The following is a 14,792-nucleotide window of genomic DNA, read 5'->3' as shown; positions in this document are numbered from 1 at the left end:
GTCTTGAAGTTTGATCCACCTCGAGTACAAAATAAGCAGCTTGTTGAACATAATAACAGAAATACTGACTCTTCAAAATATGCAGATGTCATCCAGGCAGTTTTGTTGTTACAATAATAGAAACCATAGGATGCAGGTGTCTTTTTGCCGAAGCAGCAAGGTTGCTTTGCCTTGCCTATATAAAAAATTGGCCGTTTCTCGCTTCCATCAGCATTGCATGCAAAGGCAACTGTGATATGAAATCTATTTGATTTCTTTCCAGACATTTGCTTTGATGCCAATCCACGGTCTGGTGGAGCACTATGAAACAGTATGTCAGAGCTATAATATGAAGTTTCACGATTGCCTACAATCCAAACAGTCCACTTTCGTCCATATTCCACTGGTCTTTTGGCATGTATTTTTCGAGACATTTCGAGATTCTTTGGCGCTCCGCTGCAACTGCTGCTAAATTAACAGATGCTGCCTCTCCATGTCGACGATATTCTTTCATATTGTACCTAAGAAATAGAAAGTCAATATGCTGTAAAATATTATCTCTTGGCTCACATTTGCAGGAAATTTTGTACCCAACCACCACTTTTTAACCTCTCATCCTCTGGTATGTCCATGGCTTCCTCAAATTTTGCACATTTTGCCATAAGCATTGGGCCTGTAACAGTTTCACATTTCTGCTCCATATGACCAACCCACAAAACGAGTGCCTTTTCAACATCTGGCCAGGTAATGATCCGGGCCCTTTTCCCTGAAAGAGCTGTTGGATTTGATGACAAACGGGCCTGATCATTGCTACGTCCTTTTGCTGTGATGTGACGAGAGAGTGATGATTGAGTAAATATCAAAGCACCCTGAGGAAGATTCTTGAAATGCTTAACAACATCTTCCTGTGATATAGGCTGGTTATCATCATAATATCTGACTACAGTTAGCCAGTCACTGAGTGTTAGATTGTGTCATGCATGGGCTGGAGGCTGGGGTAATGCAGATGTCTTGGGTAAGTCTTTGACCTTGGGTTTCATGACATGAACATAGGGTTTATGGTTGTGACGAGGTTTACACTTTGGGGGGTCTGCAGGTGCCATTGAAAAGCAGGAAAAATTATGCCCTGCTTGATTTTATTTGTTACACACGAGCAGCAAAGGTTTAGCGTCAGTTTGTGGCAGGGTCCCTAGTGAGCAAAGGCTCCGCATTACTCGATGTAGTATATATAATGATGCATAAGTCTATAAAGCTCTATGCATTATTCAATAGTAGATTTTGTGCATAAATACATAGGAACGAAGTTGGTTCCCACCATTTGTCATGCATTACGAGATCTTATGCATAGTCATCTTATGCATTATGAGCATTTCAACTGTATTTGCATCCCACATTATCATCTTCTAGCTATTGCGAAGACTCGGTTACAAATGATCTCAAAGGTGCATGATTCAGTGCCAGCCGTCTGATTGTTACTCAAGGACTCGCTGCTCACTGACTCATTAGGTTTCAGTGTGGGTCAAGTTCGAGTTATATTCTCCTTGCCCCCAAAGTCTTTACAATTGCTCTTTCCACCCACTGTCAACATTCCTCCTCACCTCGCATATATTGAATGGTTCACTCCCTTCCCATCTGCTCCAGACCGAAACAATGGACTTTATAAACTGTCAAGATTGATGCGAGGTAGTGACAGAGTGGCTAGTATTGTGCCAGTGGGTTATATCGTGTGCAGTATCCACCTTATACCAAAGTTTGGAGACTCGGCTCCACGAGAATGGACGAGCGAGACTAGTACTGTTCTTGAGGACTGTAACACATTTTGGGTCAACTCATACATTGATAGACATACTTTTTCAATATTCAGATAATCCTTACTAATTATCTTCTGTTGTGAAACAATTTCATATTGCCGCTACATTGTTATCAACTTTGTTTCTAAACACGAGTAATTAGGAAAAATTATACAAACTTTCAAGATTACACGAAATTTAGCCCAGGAGGGTTTTGCTGATGGATTGGATTGCAACAGAAGCTGACTATGTTATTGAGGGAGACTGTAGAAATATATAATTCTGTTTCTGCCAAATATAGCTATTTATGCGCCAATAAATTTGACTTGCTAAACCAGAAAGAGATAGATCTGAGCTCGTTGATTGGTGGACTTAATTCCCAAACAACATCTCCGAACTCGCTAGTTGCACTGGTGTGTAACTCGATACAACTCGAATCGTTTACTTGTTCGAGTTCGCTAGCACCGCATCACACCGCATCGACTTGCGGCAACACTAAACCTGATGTACGATTTGGGTCTGGTTTAATTGATCTCACGGGTCTATAAGGTTGAAAAATCCGCCAGGTCGAATTTGGGTCTGGAAATAGTACTCCGTACTTTCTACGTCGGGTTAGACCTGGAAAGTCGATCGAGTTAGGGTAGAGTTATTTTCTCGTTTCCGCAGTGACTGTCTCCCACTGCCTTCAAGTTGTGCTCACAACCTACATCTCCGTCCGCCACTTTGTCGAAACCTGCAGCAATGTATCCTCCCATCAAGCCCTACGAGTCTGGTTTTTTCCAGGGCGCGAATTCAGAGAAACATCAGCTTTAGTATGTCTTCTGATCATCTGTTGTAACATCGATGATAATCGATTGGAAGTTATGAAGTGAGTGGAAACAAGGAAGGCGATCCAGGTATGTGCTCTGATGATATTTCATGCAGTTCAGAAACTCCAGATCGAGGTTATTAACTGTTGATTAGTTGTCTTTCTCCACGGGGGTCCAGGAGGTGGAACAGATCCGGAGGATAGACAGTTCTTTAACCCCGAGAAATACAAGGTAAGAAACAGTCATTTGATAGAGGGCATCTTCCTATCAATATGAATTGTACTCTCTCGATGTTGTAGATCGTGCTATTTGATCAACGGGGTGCAGGAAAGTCCATTCCGTAAGTCCCGTCAATTCTTTGACATCGCTCCTGCATGAAATTGCGTAGGAGCGCGGAATTAGAGAACAATACAACGTGGGACCTCGTAAAAGACATCGAGGTCCTTCGGCAGAAACTGGATGTCACGAAATGGCACGTATTTGGTGGTAGCTGGGTTTGTGTTAGTGCATTTTCTTCTAGACTCCATCACTGATGGAGATGTACAGGGCTCTACGCTCTCCCTTGCATACGCTCAGGTCTGTGATCGTATTCCTTCTATACAATATCTTGTCTGAGCAGTCAATTCGTTACACAGACACATCCAGACAGAGTCAAGTCCCTCGTACTCCGGTGAGTCTCGATGATGTTGGTTACATACCAGGCAGTCCTAAACAACCAATTCTTTCAAAGTGGAATCCTCACGCTAAGACGAAGGTATGGGTTACTCGATTAGTTAAAGTAGAGCATGCTAACCACTTCCTACCTCTTTCAGCGAACTGCGATTCTTCTATCAGGATGGCACTTCCCATCTTTTCCCAGAACAATGGTAATTTAACATAGTAATGACAAACCTTCATTGTCGGGTGACCCAGTTGTGTAGGGAAGAATACCTTGCCCCAATTCCAGAGGCTGAACAGCACGACATGATAAGGCAGTACCACAGCCGCTTGCACTCTCCAGACGAAAATATCAGACTGGCCGCTGCAAAGGCGTGGGTGAAGTGGGAGTAAGTAGAATGCCCTCCACTCCGTTGGCACTATGCTTGTTGCTGACATCATGTTACAAGGATGGCTACATCGAGGTTGATCGTAAGTGCGGATGCTGTCGCCCAAGCGGAGAAAGATGACTTCGCAAAGTACGTGGACCCAGTGGCGAGTTCTATTTTCTGCTGAATGAACATTCAGCACATCTGCTCGGATCGAAAATCATTATTTCGTCAATGAGGTTTGTCTGTTAAAGAATTGGCTCGATTGCGATTTATAGTGGCGACTGTGCAGGGCTTCATGCGTGATGGTCAATTGCTTGAGAAGCAGGAAATCGATAAGATGTACGTGTGTTCTACGCGTGTCCTCAATCCCTTCTTACTGTTCCTAGTCGTCACATTCCAACTATCGTGGTTCAAGGAAGATACGATGTTATATGCACTGTATGCAGATTTTTCATGTTTTCAGAGACGCCCTTACTAAAGTCGCTTGGACCAGGCGACTACTGCTTGGGCTCTGAAACGGACCTGGCCAGAAATTACGCTGCACATCATCCCAGATGCAGGGCACTCTTCGCGCGAGCCTGGCATCGAGAAGAAGCTTGTAGAGGCAGCTGATATCATGGCTTCCAAGGGTTTGTAGTAACACGAGGTCTATGATCAGAAGAAAGATTTTGAGATGATTTATGTAAGATACTCAACATATCATGATGAAGCTTTAAGTTGTACATGATGCGGTAGCATTACACGTTGTTTGGAATACAGAGCAATAAGTATACAAGTGCGTGCAGGAAATCATCGACGATCGTCTATTATTGTGGCCATCATCGTTGTGTGAGTTGTCGCTGTGACCGTGCTTGTCATCGTGGCCGATGTCCGAGTCCTCGTCGACAAGTTGTATCACGTGATCACGTGAACCAGTAAAGTATTCATGAAGTCCGTGTATGTTTTGCAGGTTATCATCGACATGCTGGATTGCAAGACACGGATCACCTTGGTGCACAGACCATTCTTGCTATATTGATTTTTTTTTCATTTCTCCCGTCCTGGCCAACACGCCTCTTGGAACCGACTTGGACCAGAAACCATTAAGCTGCGGCTGCGAGGGCACGCCTCTTGGAGACGAACATGAGCGTTCCGAGGAGTCATGCTTGACGGCTTTGTTAATTCCAACTGTACCGCCCAGGTGAACACTAAACGAGGTCGCCCGGAATATCTTGCGCGGGAAACTTGGCAAGGACTTTTCTCTTGTACGCACCCTCTGCGCCGTCTGCGGCATGCCACTAAGCCGTCCTGATTAAATCGACACTGCCCTACGCTGTACCGGACATCTTGATCTTTTTCCCATCCTCTCAACGTCAAACATGCGACGAATCTTCCGCACACTATACCCATCTCCAATATTTTGGATGATGACTCGCAATGGAGAAAGCTAGCCATATAACATCTTTAACTTGAGTCCTTTCCACCAATTTGGATTGCGTTTGTAACGTGCAACGCAATCTGTTCTTAATCCCGGTCACATCAGTAAGGGGCAACTACCCGAGTTTTTACCCATTCACTGCAAATACGACGTGCCTCGAGATCATGTTATAGGCTGTCCAGTGTCTCTACCCAAAACAGTAAACGGAGTTTCATTTGGCTTGCGCCCCATCAAAATCAATCACCTGTAAGGCTGAGCTATCCATGATCTTCACCTGGCTGTTGGCCCGAAAAGGCACACTATCTACGTCGAGGCCATGATCTTGGCATGATACTCACCGTGTCATTCCAGTAGGACGGGGACCTCTTTACCTGCATAGGAAAACTTTTTCGAGTTTTGAGCTTGCTCACTCCGGTCCTGCCGTCAGGAAGCAAGTGTACGCATGTACTTTTCAATTTACAGAATGGCCATACTCTCCGCGAGCTTCTATGTATTGGCTCCGTGCTGTTTCCTCCTTGCGTTTTCCAGGCCTTCTCCTTGCTCACCTAATGTGATCTAGACTCGTCGCTCACACAAGTGCAAGGCATACAAGCGCAGCGACTGGCTTCTACCATGATTTAAGGACGAGGATTCCAACTGTCTCAACAGAACAACGCTCCTCTCTAGCTCTTCAACTCTCACCACCTAGCTACTTTCAATACCAACATGACTGACGTTCTTGGTGTTCTTGTCATCGCCCGTAATGGTGACCGCACAGAGTACTACCAAGACCCTAAGACCTACGAGAGCTCCTACACCGAAAGCACTGCCCTTGGTGCTGTAAGTCCCTGATACTACGCGGCCTGTAACTTCCCTAGCTAATGCAGCCTCACCACAGGCCGAGTCTCACCAGCTCGGAACCTTCCTTCGCTCGACCTACATGTCCTCGTCTTCTCCTTCATACATCGAGAGGTTGAAAACCGACCTGGTGGACACCCATGAGGTCCACGTCCATGTCAAGGCTGGCGGTGAGGGTACCGTAATCTTTGACTCTGCTATTGCCCTCCTCCAGGGTCTTTTCCCTCCCAACCCTGCCAACAAGATTGTTCTTGCCAATGGGACCACCGTCATTGCCCCCCTTGGTGGTTACCAGTACGTTCCCATCGAGACTGTCGAGCCCTTCAACGACAGGTCCCTTGAGCCATGGACCGACTGTCCTGTAAGCAATACAAAAGTTCAAACCTGGAGAACCGCAATCTCACCTTGACCTGCAGGCTTTCGAGCAACATATCTCCAATGTTTACTCGTCTCCCGAGTTCAAGGCGACCGCACGGGCTGCTGATCCTTTCTTCGGTGCTGTCAGGGACTACGTTTTCGGCCGCTCTGCTACTCTCGAGAATGCTGTGGGTTACACCATTCATTTGTTGATACATATGCTGATTACCTCCATTTAGTGGAATGTGTGTCGCCATGTAACCTGGATTGCTAATGTTGGGTTGAACTTTTTCTAGATTTACGACTACGTCTCAACTGAGCTCTCTCACAACAAGACATATGCTCATCGTCTCCCCCCCACCTTGGTTGAGCAGGCTCGTGGTTTGGCTGACTACCACGAAAATGCCATCTTCTCGGACAAGGATGTTGGTGGTATTGGTAACTGTGAGCCGATTTCGATTCATGTACGCTGTCCACTATTAATCTTGTTGTTCAGTGGCTGGCCGCACAGTCCTCCACACGGTCTTGGAATCCCTCCAACGGATTGCATTCAACGGCGACCCTCTGCAGTTCCTCCTCGTTGAGACCTCCTACCAGCCTTTTATCTCCCTGTTCCACATGCTTGAGATGACCAACGAGAACCCTGAGCTTGCCGCTATCCGTGCGTATGACCTCACTTTAATGCATCCAGCCGATTAACGCAAAGACTACAGCGAACTACGCTTCTGCTCTTGCCTTCGAGCTCCGCCGCGGACCTCCCCCTGAAGACCGTGACTTCGTCAGGATCAAGTTCAAGAATGGTACCAACGGCGACTTCGAGACCTATCACGCTTTCGGCCACAAGGCTGACATTTCTGCAACGGAATTCATCTACAAGATCAGGGCAAGCACACACGCTAGTTTTTGAATTTGCTCTTCTTAATACCACTGTTCCAGAACTACGCTATTACCAGCCAGAAACAATGGGCCGCTGCTTGCACCTCAGGTCTTCAGGATGACCTGTTCCACATTGGTTCCCAGAACGCGACCTCCAGCACCTGTCTTTGCCATTCTCGCTGTTGTGTTACTCCTCGGCATGTTTATTCTCTCCAAATTCGTCAAGAGCGCCCGTGCCAAGGCTCAGAGCACTCGCATCCGCCTTGCTGACGACGAGGTGAGTCAGTCGCACCTACCTCAGAGCCAGCATCCCAATTATGGAACCGTTTTCAACGTCGGTTCTGGCATCGTGCCTTTCTGAATCGTACCGACAAACTTTCATTTCCTCTTGTTCATGACAGAACGTCGTCGCTCAGTCCGTTTCTATGAATGAGAAGCAGCGCCTTCCCTTGTAAACGTCGGTTAGCAGGAGTCGGAGGGGTTGAAAAATATCTGCACTACGTTCTTCAGCGGGGTGGGTTTCTTGTTTGATTGGTACTTGGACCACATGGCATTGCTTCATGGACTCTTACCACATTGTTTCTTCTCGTTTGCAATATGACTGCTGTATAATTTATTATCAGACTGGATTTCCATAGCTTTGAAATTTCACGCATTTTCTCGGATCTTTGCTATGACATTGTGAATCGGCTTGCTGATGAAATAAAACCAAGGTGAACCATCGGATCTCAGGGAATCCAACGACGGCTGTTCTGGGACTTCTGCTGATTCGCCGCTCAACATGTACAAAACCTGGACATCGTTTAGCGTAACCCGTAACCTCCGCGATTCCCTGTGTCGCCGCCAGACCTTGCTATTATGGTGTAGTCCTATCCGAACGCTCATGTCAAGTAGTATTTTGCAGGATGCATGTCATCGGTTACGGAAGGAAATTATTTTCAGGACATATGATAGGTGAAGCTTTGAAGTTTTGAATACTCATACACACCATGACACACAATGTACACTTTCGAATCGAAGCCGTCACTTTGACTTACCAGCGATGTCATTCTGAGCGACCAAAACCGCACGGTACCTCACTTCTCCGTTTTCAAGCTTCTGTATCGCTTCCTCTATGCCAGCCTCAGTCAATGGGAACTCCTCGATGATGGGTTTGATGTGGTGAAGTGCTGCAAACCGTAGCATCTTGATATGCGTTCCACGCGAGGGGCAGATACTGCCCTGGAGCGTGATGCCATTAACGACGAGCTGCATATACGGCAGACTGAGGGCGTCAGCGGACACAGTGAGCGGGTATATCTTGGCATGTGGTGCGAGAGTATTGAGGTAGCTGCAAATGATACGACACTTATCAAAGAATGCAGTCACAAAATCACAGAAGGCACATACCAATTCCAGTCAGGCTGCTGGGATGTTGTGACGAAGAGGTGCTTGAGGGGTGCCCCTATCTCGAGCGCCTGCATGTCCTTCGTCTCGTAGAACTCACTTGCGCCGAGTTTCTTCGCCTCATTCTCTTTACCCTTTGTTCCGGAGAATACCACGACTTGGCAGCCCATTTTCGCAGCGAACTGGATGGCGAGATGACCGAGGCCGCCGACGCCGATGATACCTACCCGATCGGTAGGTATCATACCATAGAGGTGCATAGCGTTGAAAACGGTCGCGCCGGCACACATAAGTGGAGCTGCTTCGGAAGAAGAGATTTCATCGGGGATATGGAAGAGGAAGCCAGCTTTCCAGATAGCGTGCGAGGCGAACCCGCCTTGGTCTTTGTCGGCTTCCCCGTACATTGCACGTTCTGAGCAGAATATTTCATTTCCACTGAGGCACTCGTCACAGTGCCCACAGGAGTTATGCAAGTATCCCCAGCCAGCGCGATCGCCTCTGCATATGCTGTTAATTTTTGACTCTCTGGAATTTTGAAGGTGCATACATTTTGAAGTTGGTGACCTCGGGGCCAATCTGCTGCACGATGCCGACACCCTCATGGCTGAGAACGATACCAGATGTCTTGTAGTGTAGATCTGTGCCACAAAGGCCGGCGTGAGTGATTTTTAGGAGGACCTCGTCAGGCTTGAGACTGTCTTTGTGGGTTGTTGACGCAACGATCTTCCCGCTGGGGGAACCTTTGAAGACAGTGATATCGAAACCGTTATCTGTCATGCATGTCATTGTGTATGTTCAAGTTGTGAAGAAGTGATAGGCGGGATGAAAGAGAGAGGAGATATTAAGCCTGCTAATCAGGGGTGCTGACTCATGACTCTAACTCATGGTATTCTGAATCAAGCTGAGCAGCTTGAGCCAGGCCGACTTCAAACGTAGACGTCGGTTTTTTAACTAATTTTTGAGCACAAGTACAAGTCTTAGACTCCGAGGCTGTTGTATTCACCATCATTTGGGGAATCGGAAGAAGCATGAACTTCCATGACGCGTGAAAGGGCGCGTCAAGGTCACGTGCACCAAAAATCAAGAGCATATACCCGGTTTATCGGGAGATGATTTGTGTTCACTGACACCGAGAAACCAGATACTCGGGGAAATGCTTTGATTTCAACGTAGACCATACGACAAATAAAAGAGATAAAATAGTAACCATAGCACAAGTAACGACTCCAAAAAAAATAAAAGACCGATTATATCATATGTACACCACAATCGCTCACTTCTAAGTCATCACTGTCATGAGTTTTCAGTAGGGAACGGTAATGAGCCACCTCCAGGGCGTTCACCGTGTACGCGGAAGCGGTACAAACACGTATACCCGTCTTTGCCCCAGTTATTTTTCATCACAAGCGCCACGATACCGAAATCCAGAGAGAGATCGCGGACTTCCTGGCGCACAGGGAAGGTTTGGATGTTTGAAGGCGCGTAAATATCATACGTGAACGATGCAAGGCGGATGAACGAGACGTCACTGGGGAGCGTAGCCGGATGGTCGTCCTCAAGATCCGCTTCAGAGACAGCCTCACCAGCCTCATTTGCAGCCTCTCGTCGCGCAGCTTGTTCTGCTGCGCCATGCTGCAACTTTTTCTAGATTATCCTTGCCCTCTACTTGGCCCCATACCTCCATGTCTTTTGGAGCCGTGCTAAGATCGAACGCGACTTCCTTGGCAACGTGGTCAATGGTGATATCAGAGATGATGGTAGGGAATGCCAGCATCACGCCCAATTGACCGTAAGGCCCGGCCATCGGGCCAGCAGTTCCCGCTATGCAAATCCTGATGCAAAGCGGTTATTGGTGATCGGCCAACTTCATACCCATGCCCGGTAATAAGACCCAGTATCTGCCCTCGCAGTGTGCTTGGTCGCAACTCAAGCGTACCACTCGTAAGATGAGGAATTGGACGTGCACCACCCGAATGGAGCGCGAAATCAGGACGAGAGATGATATCCTGAGTCCCATACCGCGCAACGGCGTTGTCGACGAGCTGGGAGATGAGCGAAGTGACATCAGAGCCATCCGTGGACTTGATGGTAAGACCAGCACCGGTGCCAACAGTGGATGCCAGTTTGGACCACCAAGCTGGGCCAGCGGGTTCGCTGGACTGGAGCACGTGCAGCGTTTTTGGCTTGCTCCAGGGTGTCCTTTACGCCACCCTCGATGCCTCCAAGCCGCTCCTCCAGAATTCTCAACTTAGCCCGCGCTTCTTCGTCGTTGACAGGAGATGGCATCGTAATCGCAGTCTCCCTGGGCGCATGTTCCACAGCACTTAGCTGAGAATGCAGGGCTTCAACTTCCCGTCTAAGGTCAACGAGACCTTGACTCGAAGATGTTTCGAGATGAACTTCAGTGTCGGAAATACGCTTGGCCTCGTCACGAATGCGGGCCTCGAGAGCAAAGATTCGGTTGACGACGTCTCCATGTGCACGAGCCTCGAGATCTTGCTGCGCACGAGCGCGTTGTTGGTCAAGGGAAAGACCAGACAGAGCAACTTCGATATTTTGAAGCCTAGCACTAAGTTCATCAAGGTTCGTGATCGGCGTGTCGGGTGCGTAATATTGGCGCTGCGGTGAGCGAATGGGTAGCATTTGAAGGATGGGGTCGTAGAACTGATGCCAAGTGGCATAGAGAGCAGCAGCGACGAAAAGATATCTGGCAAGGGTGATGAATGGTCCCGCCTTGATACGTGAGAAAAAGGAGGCTGGACGCATGAAGATGATGTCGAATATCGACCCAAACATGCGGCCAAGAATGAGGGCCAGGAGGGTGATAATGCGTATGGCCCAAGCGAAGGATACCCAGAAGGAGCCGTACAATACGGTTCACAGCCAGGCCTAAGAGACCTCCGACCGAGAATGATCGTGATGGGATGTCAGATGTGTTGGAGAAGCCGTCCACAACTGGAGGCTCATCCATCTCAGGAATGGAGTCAAGCCCCACTTCGAGGTCAGTTGGATCATCGGAATGGGGAGGGACAGATCCGCGAGGTATCGAGGACCTTGAAGGCGGAGGCACAGAGCGGGTGGCTGACCCATGCTGAGCCGAAGAGCGCTATGAACGATAATGAGCAAAAAAGCCGAAATCAGATATCTTCACCCTTACCTGCTCACTTCCGCTACTACTGTCGTCTTCTTCACCCTCAACATTAGTCTTGCTGCCCCTCTTCTTCTTCCGTCGCTTGTCGTAGCCTGCCACTGGCAGCGTCGTCAGAGGACCTCCACCTAAATCCTTTTTCTTAAATTTCTCTTTCTTTTCCGCCCGTCGTCGGAAACATCGTCAGAGTCCCCTTCCATATCAGATTGTGAGGGCTGATACGCCTTGTTATCAGCGGACATTCGGTTCCGCTTGTGGCTGAGTGCGGGCCTCTTGGAAGCGGACTGCTCTTGTTGCTCACGAGCTAGCTTTTGCCGCATTGTCTCTTGATACTCTTGCTCCTCTGATGCGTAGTCATAACTGGAGTCTCTGCCATTTGTTGTTGTATTGGCAGCTGAGATATCCGCTGGCTCGGTTGAGCGGGGACGCATGTAAAAGGAAGTTGCGGACGTCAGGGCGCGCTTAGAAACGTCGACGACCTGCTCAAAAGGGCTCTTCCCGCGAGCACTGCGGTCACGTTCTTGGGACTCTTGATTGTCTTCGCCTTCGGAGTCGGACACATGGGTCATATTGGAGTCCTGCTTTGAGAGAGTCTTGCGCATATTGCGCTGTGAAAGACGATTCGAAGGTGCTGCTAGTCGGCGACTGCTGGTAGAGTGGGTCTCTTTCTCATAGTCGACAGATGTGCTTCGAGGTACGTTGAGGTTTGTTTGGGATCCAGAGGCCCATGCGTTATTGGGATTGCTGGAATGCATCTCGAGTAATGTAGATGCGGCTTGATTGAATGCGCTTGCAATGTTAACAGAAGTGTCCTTTACGCTCCACGTCTCGGGAGCGAGCGTTGGTTGGGACTGCTGAAGTGACCGCTCGCGCTTTAGGCGGGCGTAGCGGACGAGAGCTGTCTCGTCGTCTGCTGCGTCAGCCGTGGATGCAGATGATGTGGGTTTATTCGGTGATTTGGACCCTGCTGTTGGGGCTCTGGTATATGTGAATATATGATGAGGGTACTGTTGTAAGATGTGATATGATAGTGCTCACCCGTACGCGTACGAGGTTGTTGTTATTGAACGCGGTGGACTTGGGGGAGGATTGACGGGTCTAGCAGATGGATTATTGTGAACTTTAGCAAGATTTGTCTTGTTGAGGAATGTGTGGTGATCTAGACGTCTGCCTTGACCGAGAGGTGTGCCCGCGAATGACATATGTAAGCCCGTGCGAGGCTGCTTCGAGGCGTGTTAACCTTGATTAAGAGCACGCTCCAAACACGTTTCCACAGTGCGGTTAAGCGTAACTCAGTTGGCGTGTTGCGATTAGTGCCAACCTAGTAATTAAAATGAGTTTCGGTGCAGGTAAAAATCTGCAACTTTTATCAGTTAGCACGTTAAAAACGAGGATGATGAGGATGTTGTTTCAAGAGCGTTCCGTGGCGGCATTAAACATAAAACGCGACCAAAGCGTGCTCCTCAAATCACACTTGTTTACTCTTCTTTGTACACTATCCATTCCCAAAAAAAAAGAAACCATAGTACAATGACTTTGCTTGTCCAACTGGCAAACCGTCGCGACGTAGACAAAAGCTCGAAATCTGGTCGTATTCACATTAATGGAACAGTATATGACAACCGTTGCTGGCTGACGGTCCGACCACTGGAACCAATTACCACAACTCATTGTTTGACTTTCAGCTGGGCATTTACTTGTTCTTGTGATGCGAAACTCGTGCACGCTCAAAGTTGAACAAACAGCCTTTTTTGCTTTGTTAAGGAAGAGTCACCCTGCATGTTTACAGCAAGGAAGGCTGGTCATCACCACGTTCTCGAAGCACTGCGACGTAAACAACGGGGTCAATGCTATCCGCGGCGGCGACAAAGCGTGGCACTTGCCCTCCAAATGGGCAGTACCGGTCGTTACGAGACCATTGGAAGTCGTTGGTAAGTAGAACGTAGCTTCCATAGGACACTACATGTGTCCAAAGCGGGACGTGTTTCTTGTGACGGCTGAACACGCGCGGACGGTCTTCTTTTGTTGAATAGTCTATGCTAAGCAAGGAATGCCCTCTGGTCCGTCATAACATCCCTCGCACACTAGTAGACTCATAGTACAACAAACACCGTCTACTAGTACACAACACCTTCTCTCACTGCAAGGACAAAGCCAGGATTTCATTCCACAATCATACTTTCACCTAAAAAAGACACTCGTGACACCTCTGATCGCCACTGCCACATCTACCACATCATCACGCACCATCCGGGTCCTACCCCATCAGGCGTCAAACTCAATCTGAACCCCATGCCAGAGTAGCGATACGAACATAAAGCGATCAATGGTCTTCGAGAAGGTACGATTACAGGAAGGATGCTCGTCGCAAAGCTGCCCACACGAACTGTTGGCCACATGCAGAACGTATATATGGCATCATTGCACAAGTGCCACTCGTCCGAGAATAATGCGCAGTATAATTTCCGAGCCTGAAGGATCCATGCACTTACTGTACTGCGAGCCCAGGGGAGCGACTCCGACATGATACCGGATGTCACGGATGGAGGTCAGGCGGATGGCGAATTAAAAAGCCCTCGGCGACATGGCCAAGGATCGTGTTTTGAGAAGCGACATAGCTGTGTTAGCAATGTACCACATACCGACATGAGAGTTTGTCGAAAACGAGGTGCGCCAGGTATGTATTGAAGATTATTTCGGTTTGTACCTATAATTAATCATTGTCATTGTAGCATCAACATCTATTATTGACATGGACTTATCGACCGTATCGACTTAGTAAAAAAGAATTGGTTTCATGTATCTCATACTAAGGGCATGACGATCGCCGTCGACGACTACTCTATTCACGAATCTCTTCGCCTTCCTTAACTGCGAAGTCACAGAGCGCGTTGTAAACTTGATAAACGATAAATTCAGCTCGAGCACTTAGAATACCAGATACAGTAACACATGGATACCAAAAAAAGATCACTCGTTCTCTGCACAGTCCCAACAAGTGTTAATCATGGCGAGCATTTCCCGTCATACACGCGCTCCTCGAAAACCATTGAAGTCATGCCAGTTGCTACATCTGAGTCGGTCACAAGCCTAGCGTGATACTCTCGAACACCAAGGATCAGGCGTGGTCCCAGCACAAACTTCCCCGCCAGTGAGCAAATTTGA

General features: G+C 48.0%; 5 protein-coding genes across 5 annotated transcripts; 3 read left to right on the top strand and 2 right to left on the bottom strand.

The window, feature by feature from the left end:
* Positions 1–1,577: 1,577 nt before the first annotated feature.
* Positions 1,578–1,847, top strand: F5891DRAFT_960240 (uncharacterized protein; the record flags this gene model as incomplete). Its single annotated transcript, XM_041375709.1, has 1 exon — positions 1,578–1,847. A coding segment is annotated over one exon (270 nt), but the record flags the coding sequence as incomplete, so codon positions are not given.
* Positions 1,848–2,481: 634 nt separating this feature from the next.
* F5891DRAFT_1058959 (Alpha/Beta hydrolase protein) lies at positions 2,482–4,418 on the top strand. Its single transcript, XM_041362809.1, has 14 exons — positions 2,482–2,581; positions 2,631–2,665; positions 2,733–2,819; positions 2,906–2,909; positions 2,967–3,078; positions 3,214–3,248; positions 3,309–3,332; positions 3,391–3,444; positions 3,499–3,624; positions 3,685–3,753; positions 3,803–3,842; positions 3,896–3,945; positions 3,993–4,044; positions 4,100–4,418. Exons 1-14 carry the CDS (start codon positions 2,511–2,513, stop codon positions 4,241–4,243), a joined length of 903 nt encoding a protein of 300 aa, XP_041220910.1. The 5' UTR covers positions 2,482–2,510; the 3' UTR covers positions 4,244–4,418.
* Positions 4,419–5,728: 1,310 nt separating this feature from the next.
* Positions 5,729–7,454, top strand: F5891DRAFT_1165922 (histidine phosphatase superfamily; the record flags this gene model as incomplete). Its single annotated transcript, XM_041365408.1, has 8 exons — positions 5,729–5,842; positions 5,901–6,221; positions 6,277–6,405; positions 6,514–6,661; positions 6,714–6,878; positions 6,931–7,100; positions 7,154–7,229; positions 7,252–7,454. 8 exons carry the CDS (start codon positions 5,729–5,731, stop codon positions 7,452–7,454), a joined length of 1,326 nt encoding a protein of 441 aa, XP_041220909.1.
* A 662-nt stretch (positions 7,455–8,116) lies between these two features.
* F5891DRAFT_1175665 (chaperonin 10-like protein) lies at positions 8,117–9,312 on the bottom strand (the record flags this gene model as incomplete). The annotated part of the gene is made up of 3 exons (XM_041365729.1): positions 9,027–9,312; positions 8,483–8,977; positions 8,117–8,423 (listed from the first exon to the last, which is right to left on the bottom strand). The coding sequence occupies exons 1-3, from the start codon at positions 9,263–9,265 to the stop codon at positions 8,117–8,119; spliced, it is 1,041 nt and encodes a 346-aa protein (XP_041220908.1). The 5' UTR covers positions 9,266–9,312.
* Positions 9,313–9,621: 309 nt separating this feature from the next.
* F5891DRAFT_1058950 (uncharacterized protein) lies at positions 9,622–13,051 on the bottom strand. The gene is made up of 8 exons (XM_041362808.1): positions 12,666–13,051; positions 11,807–12,605; positions 11,637–11,783; positions 11,333–11,585; positions 10,648–11,235; positions 10,352–10,616; positions 10,119–10,311; positions 9,622–10,078 (listed from the first exon to the last, which is right to left on the bottom strand). The coding sequence occupies exons 1-8, from the start codon at positions 12,827–12,829 to the stop codon at positions 9,773–9,775; spliced, it is 2,715 nt and encodes a 904-aa protein (XP_041220907.1). The 5' UTR covers positions 12,830–13,051; the 3' UTR covers positions 9,622–9,772.
* Between the last annotated feature and the right edge of the window lie 1,741 nt (positions 13,052–14,792).

The sequence above is a fragment of the Suillus fuscotomentosus genome (assembly GCF_016647785.1).
Source record: "Suillus fuscotomentosus strain FC203 chromosome Unknown F5891scaffold_67, whole genome shotgun sequence".
Taxonomy (NCBI): Eukaryota; Fungi; Basidiomycota; class Agaricomycetes; order Boletales; family Suillaceae; genus Suillus; species Suillus fuscotomentosus.
The sequence above is the reverse complement of the archived record's forward strand: the minus strand, read 5'-3'. Positions and strand labels throughout refer to the sequence as shown.

What these genes read in the sequence shown, in the direction of transcription:
- F5891DRAFT_1058950 (XM_041362808.1), bottom strand. Translation starts at nt 12,829, where the DNA reads ATGTCATTCGCGGGCACACCTCTCGGTCAAGGCAGACGTCTAGATCAC. An exon ending in TATTGTACGGCTCCTTCTGG is followed by an intron (nt 11,236 to 11,332) that starts GTATCCTTCGCT and finishes TCATGCGTCCAG; the next exon opens with CCTCCTTTTTCTCACGTATC. An exon ending in GCAAGCCAAAAACGCTGCAC is followed by an intron (nt 10,617 to 10,647) that starts GTGCTCCAGTCC and finishes CCGCTGGCCCAG; the next exon opens with CTTGGTGGTCCAAACTGGCA.
- F5891DRAFT_1058959 (XM_041362809.1), top strand. Translation starts at nt 2,511, where the DNA reads ATGTATCCTCCCATCAAGCCCTACGAGTCTGGTTTTTTCCAGGGCGCG. An exon ending in TCAGAGAAACATCAGCTTTA is followed by an intron (nt 2,582 to 2,630) that starts GTATGTCTTCTG and finishes ATCGATTGGAAG; the next exon opens with TTATGAAGTGAGTGGAAACA. An exon ending in ATCCTCACGCTAAGACGAAG is followed by an intron (nt 3,333 to 3,390) that starts GTATGGGTTACT and finishes TACCTCTTTCAG; the next exon opens with CGAACTGCGATTCTTCTATC.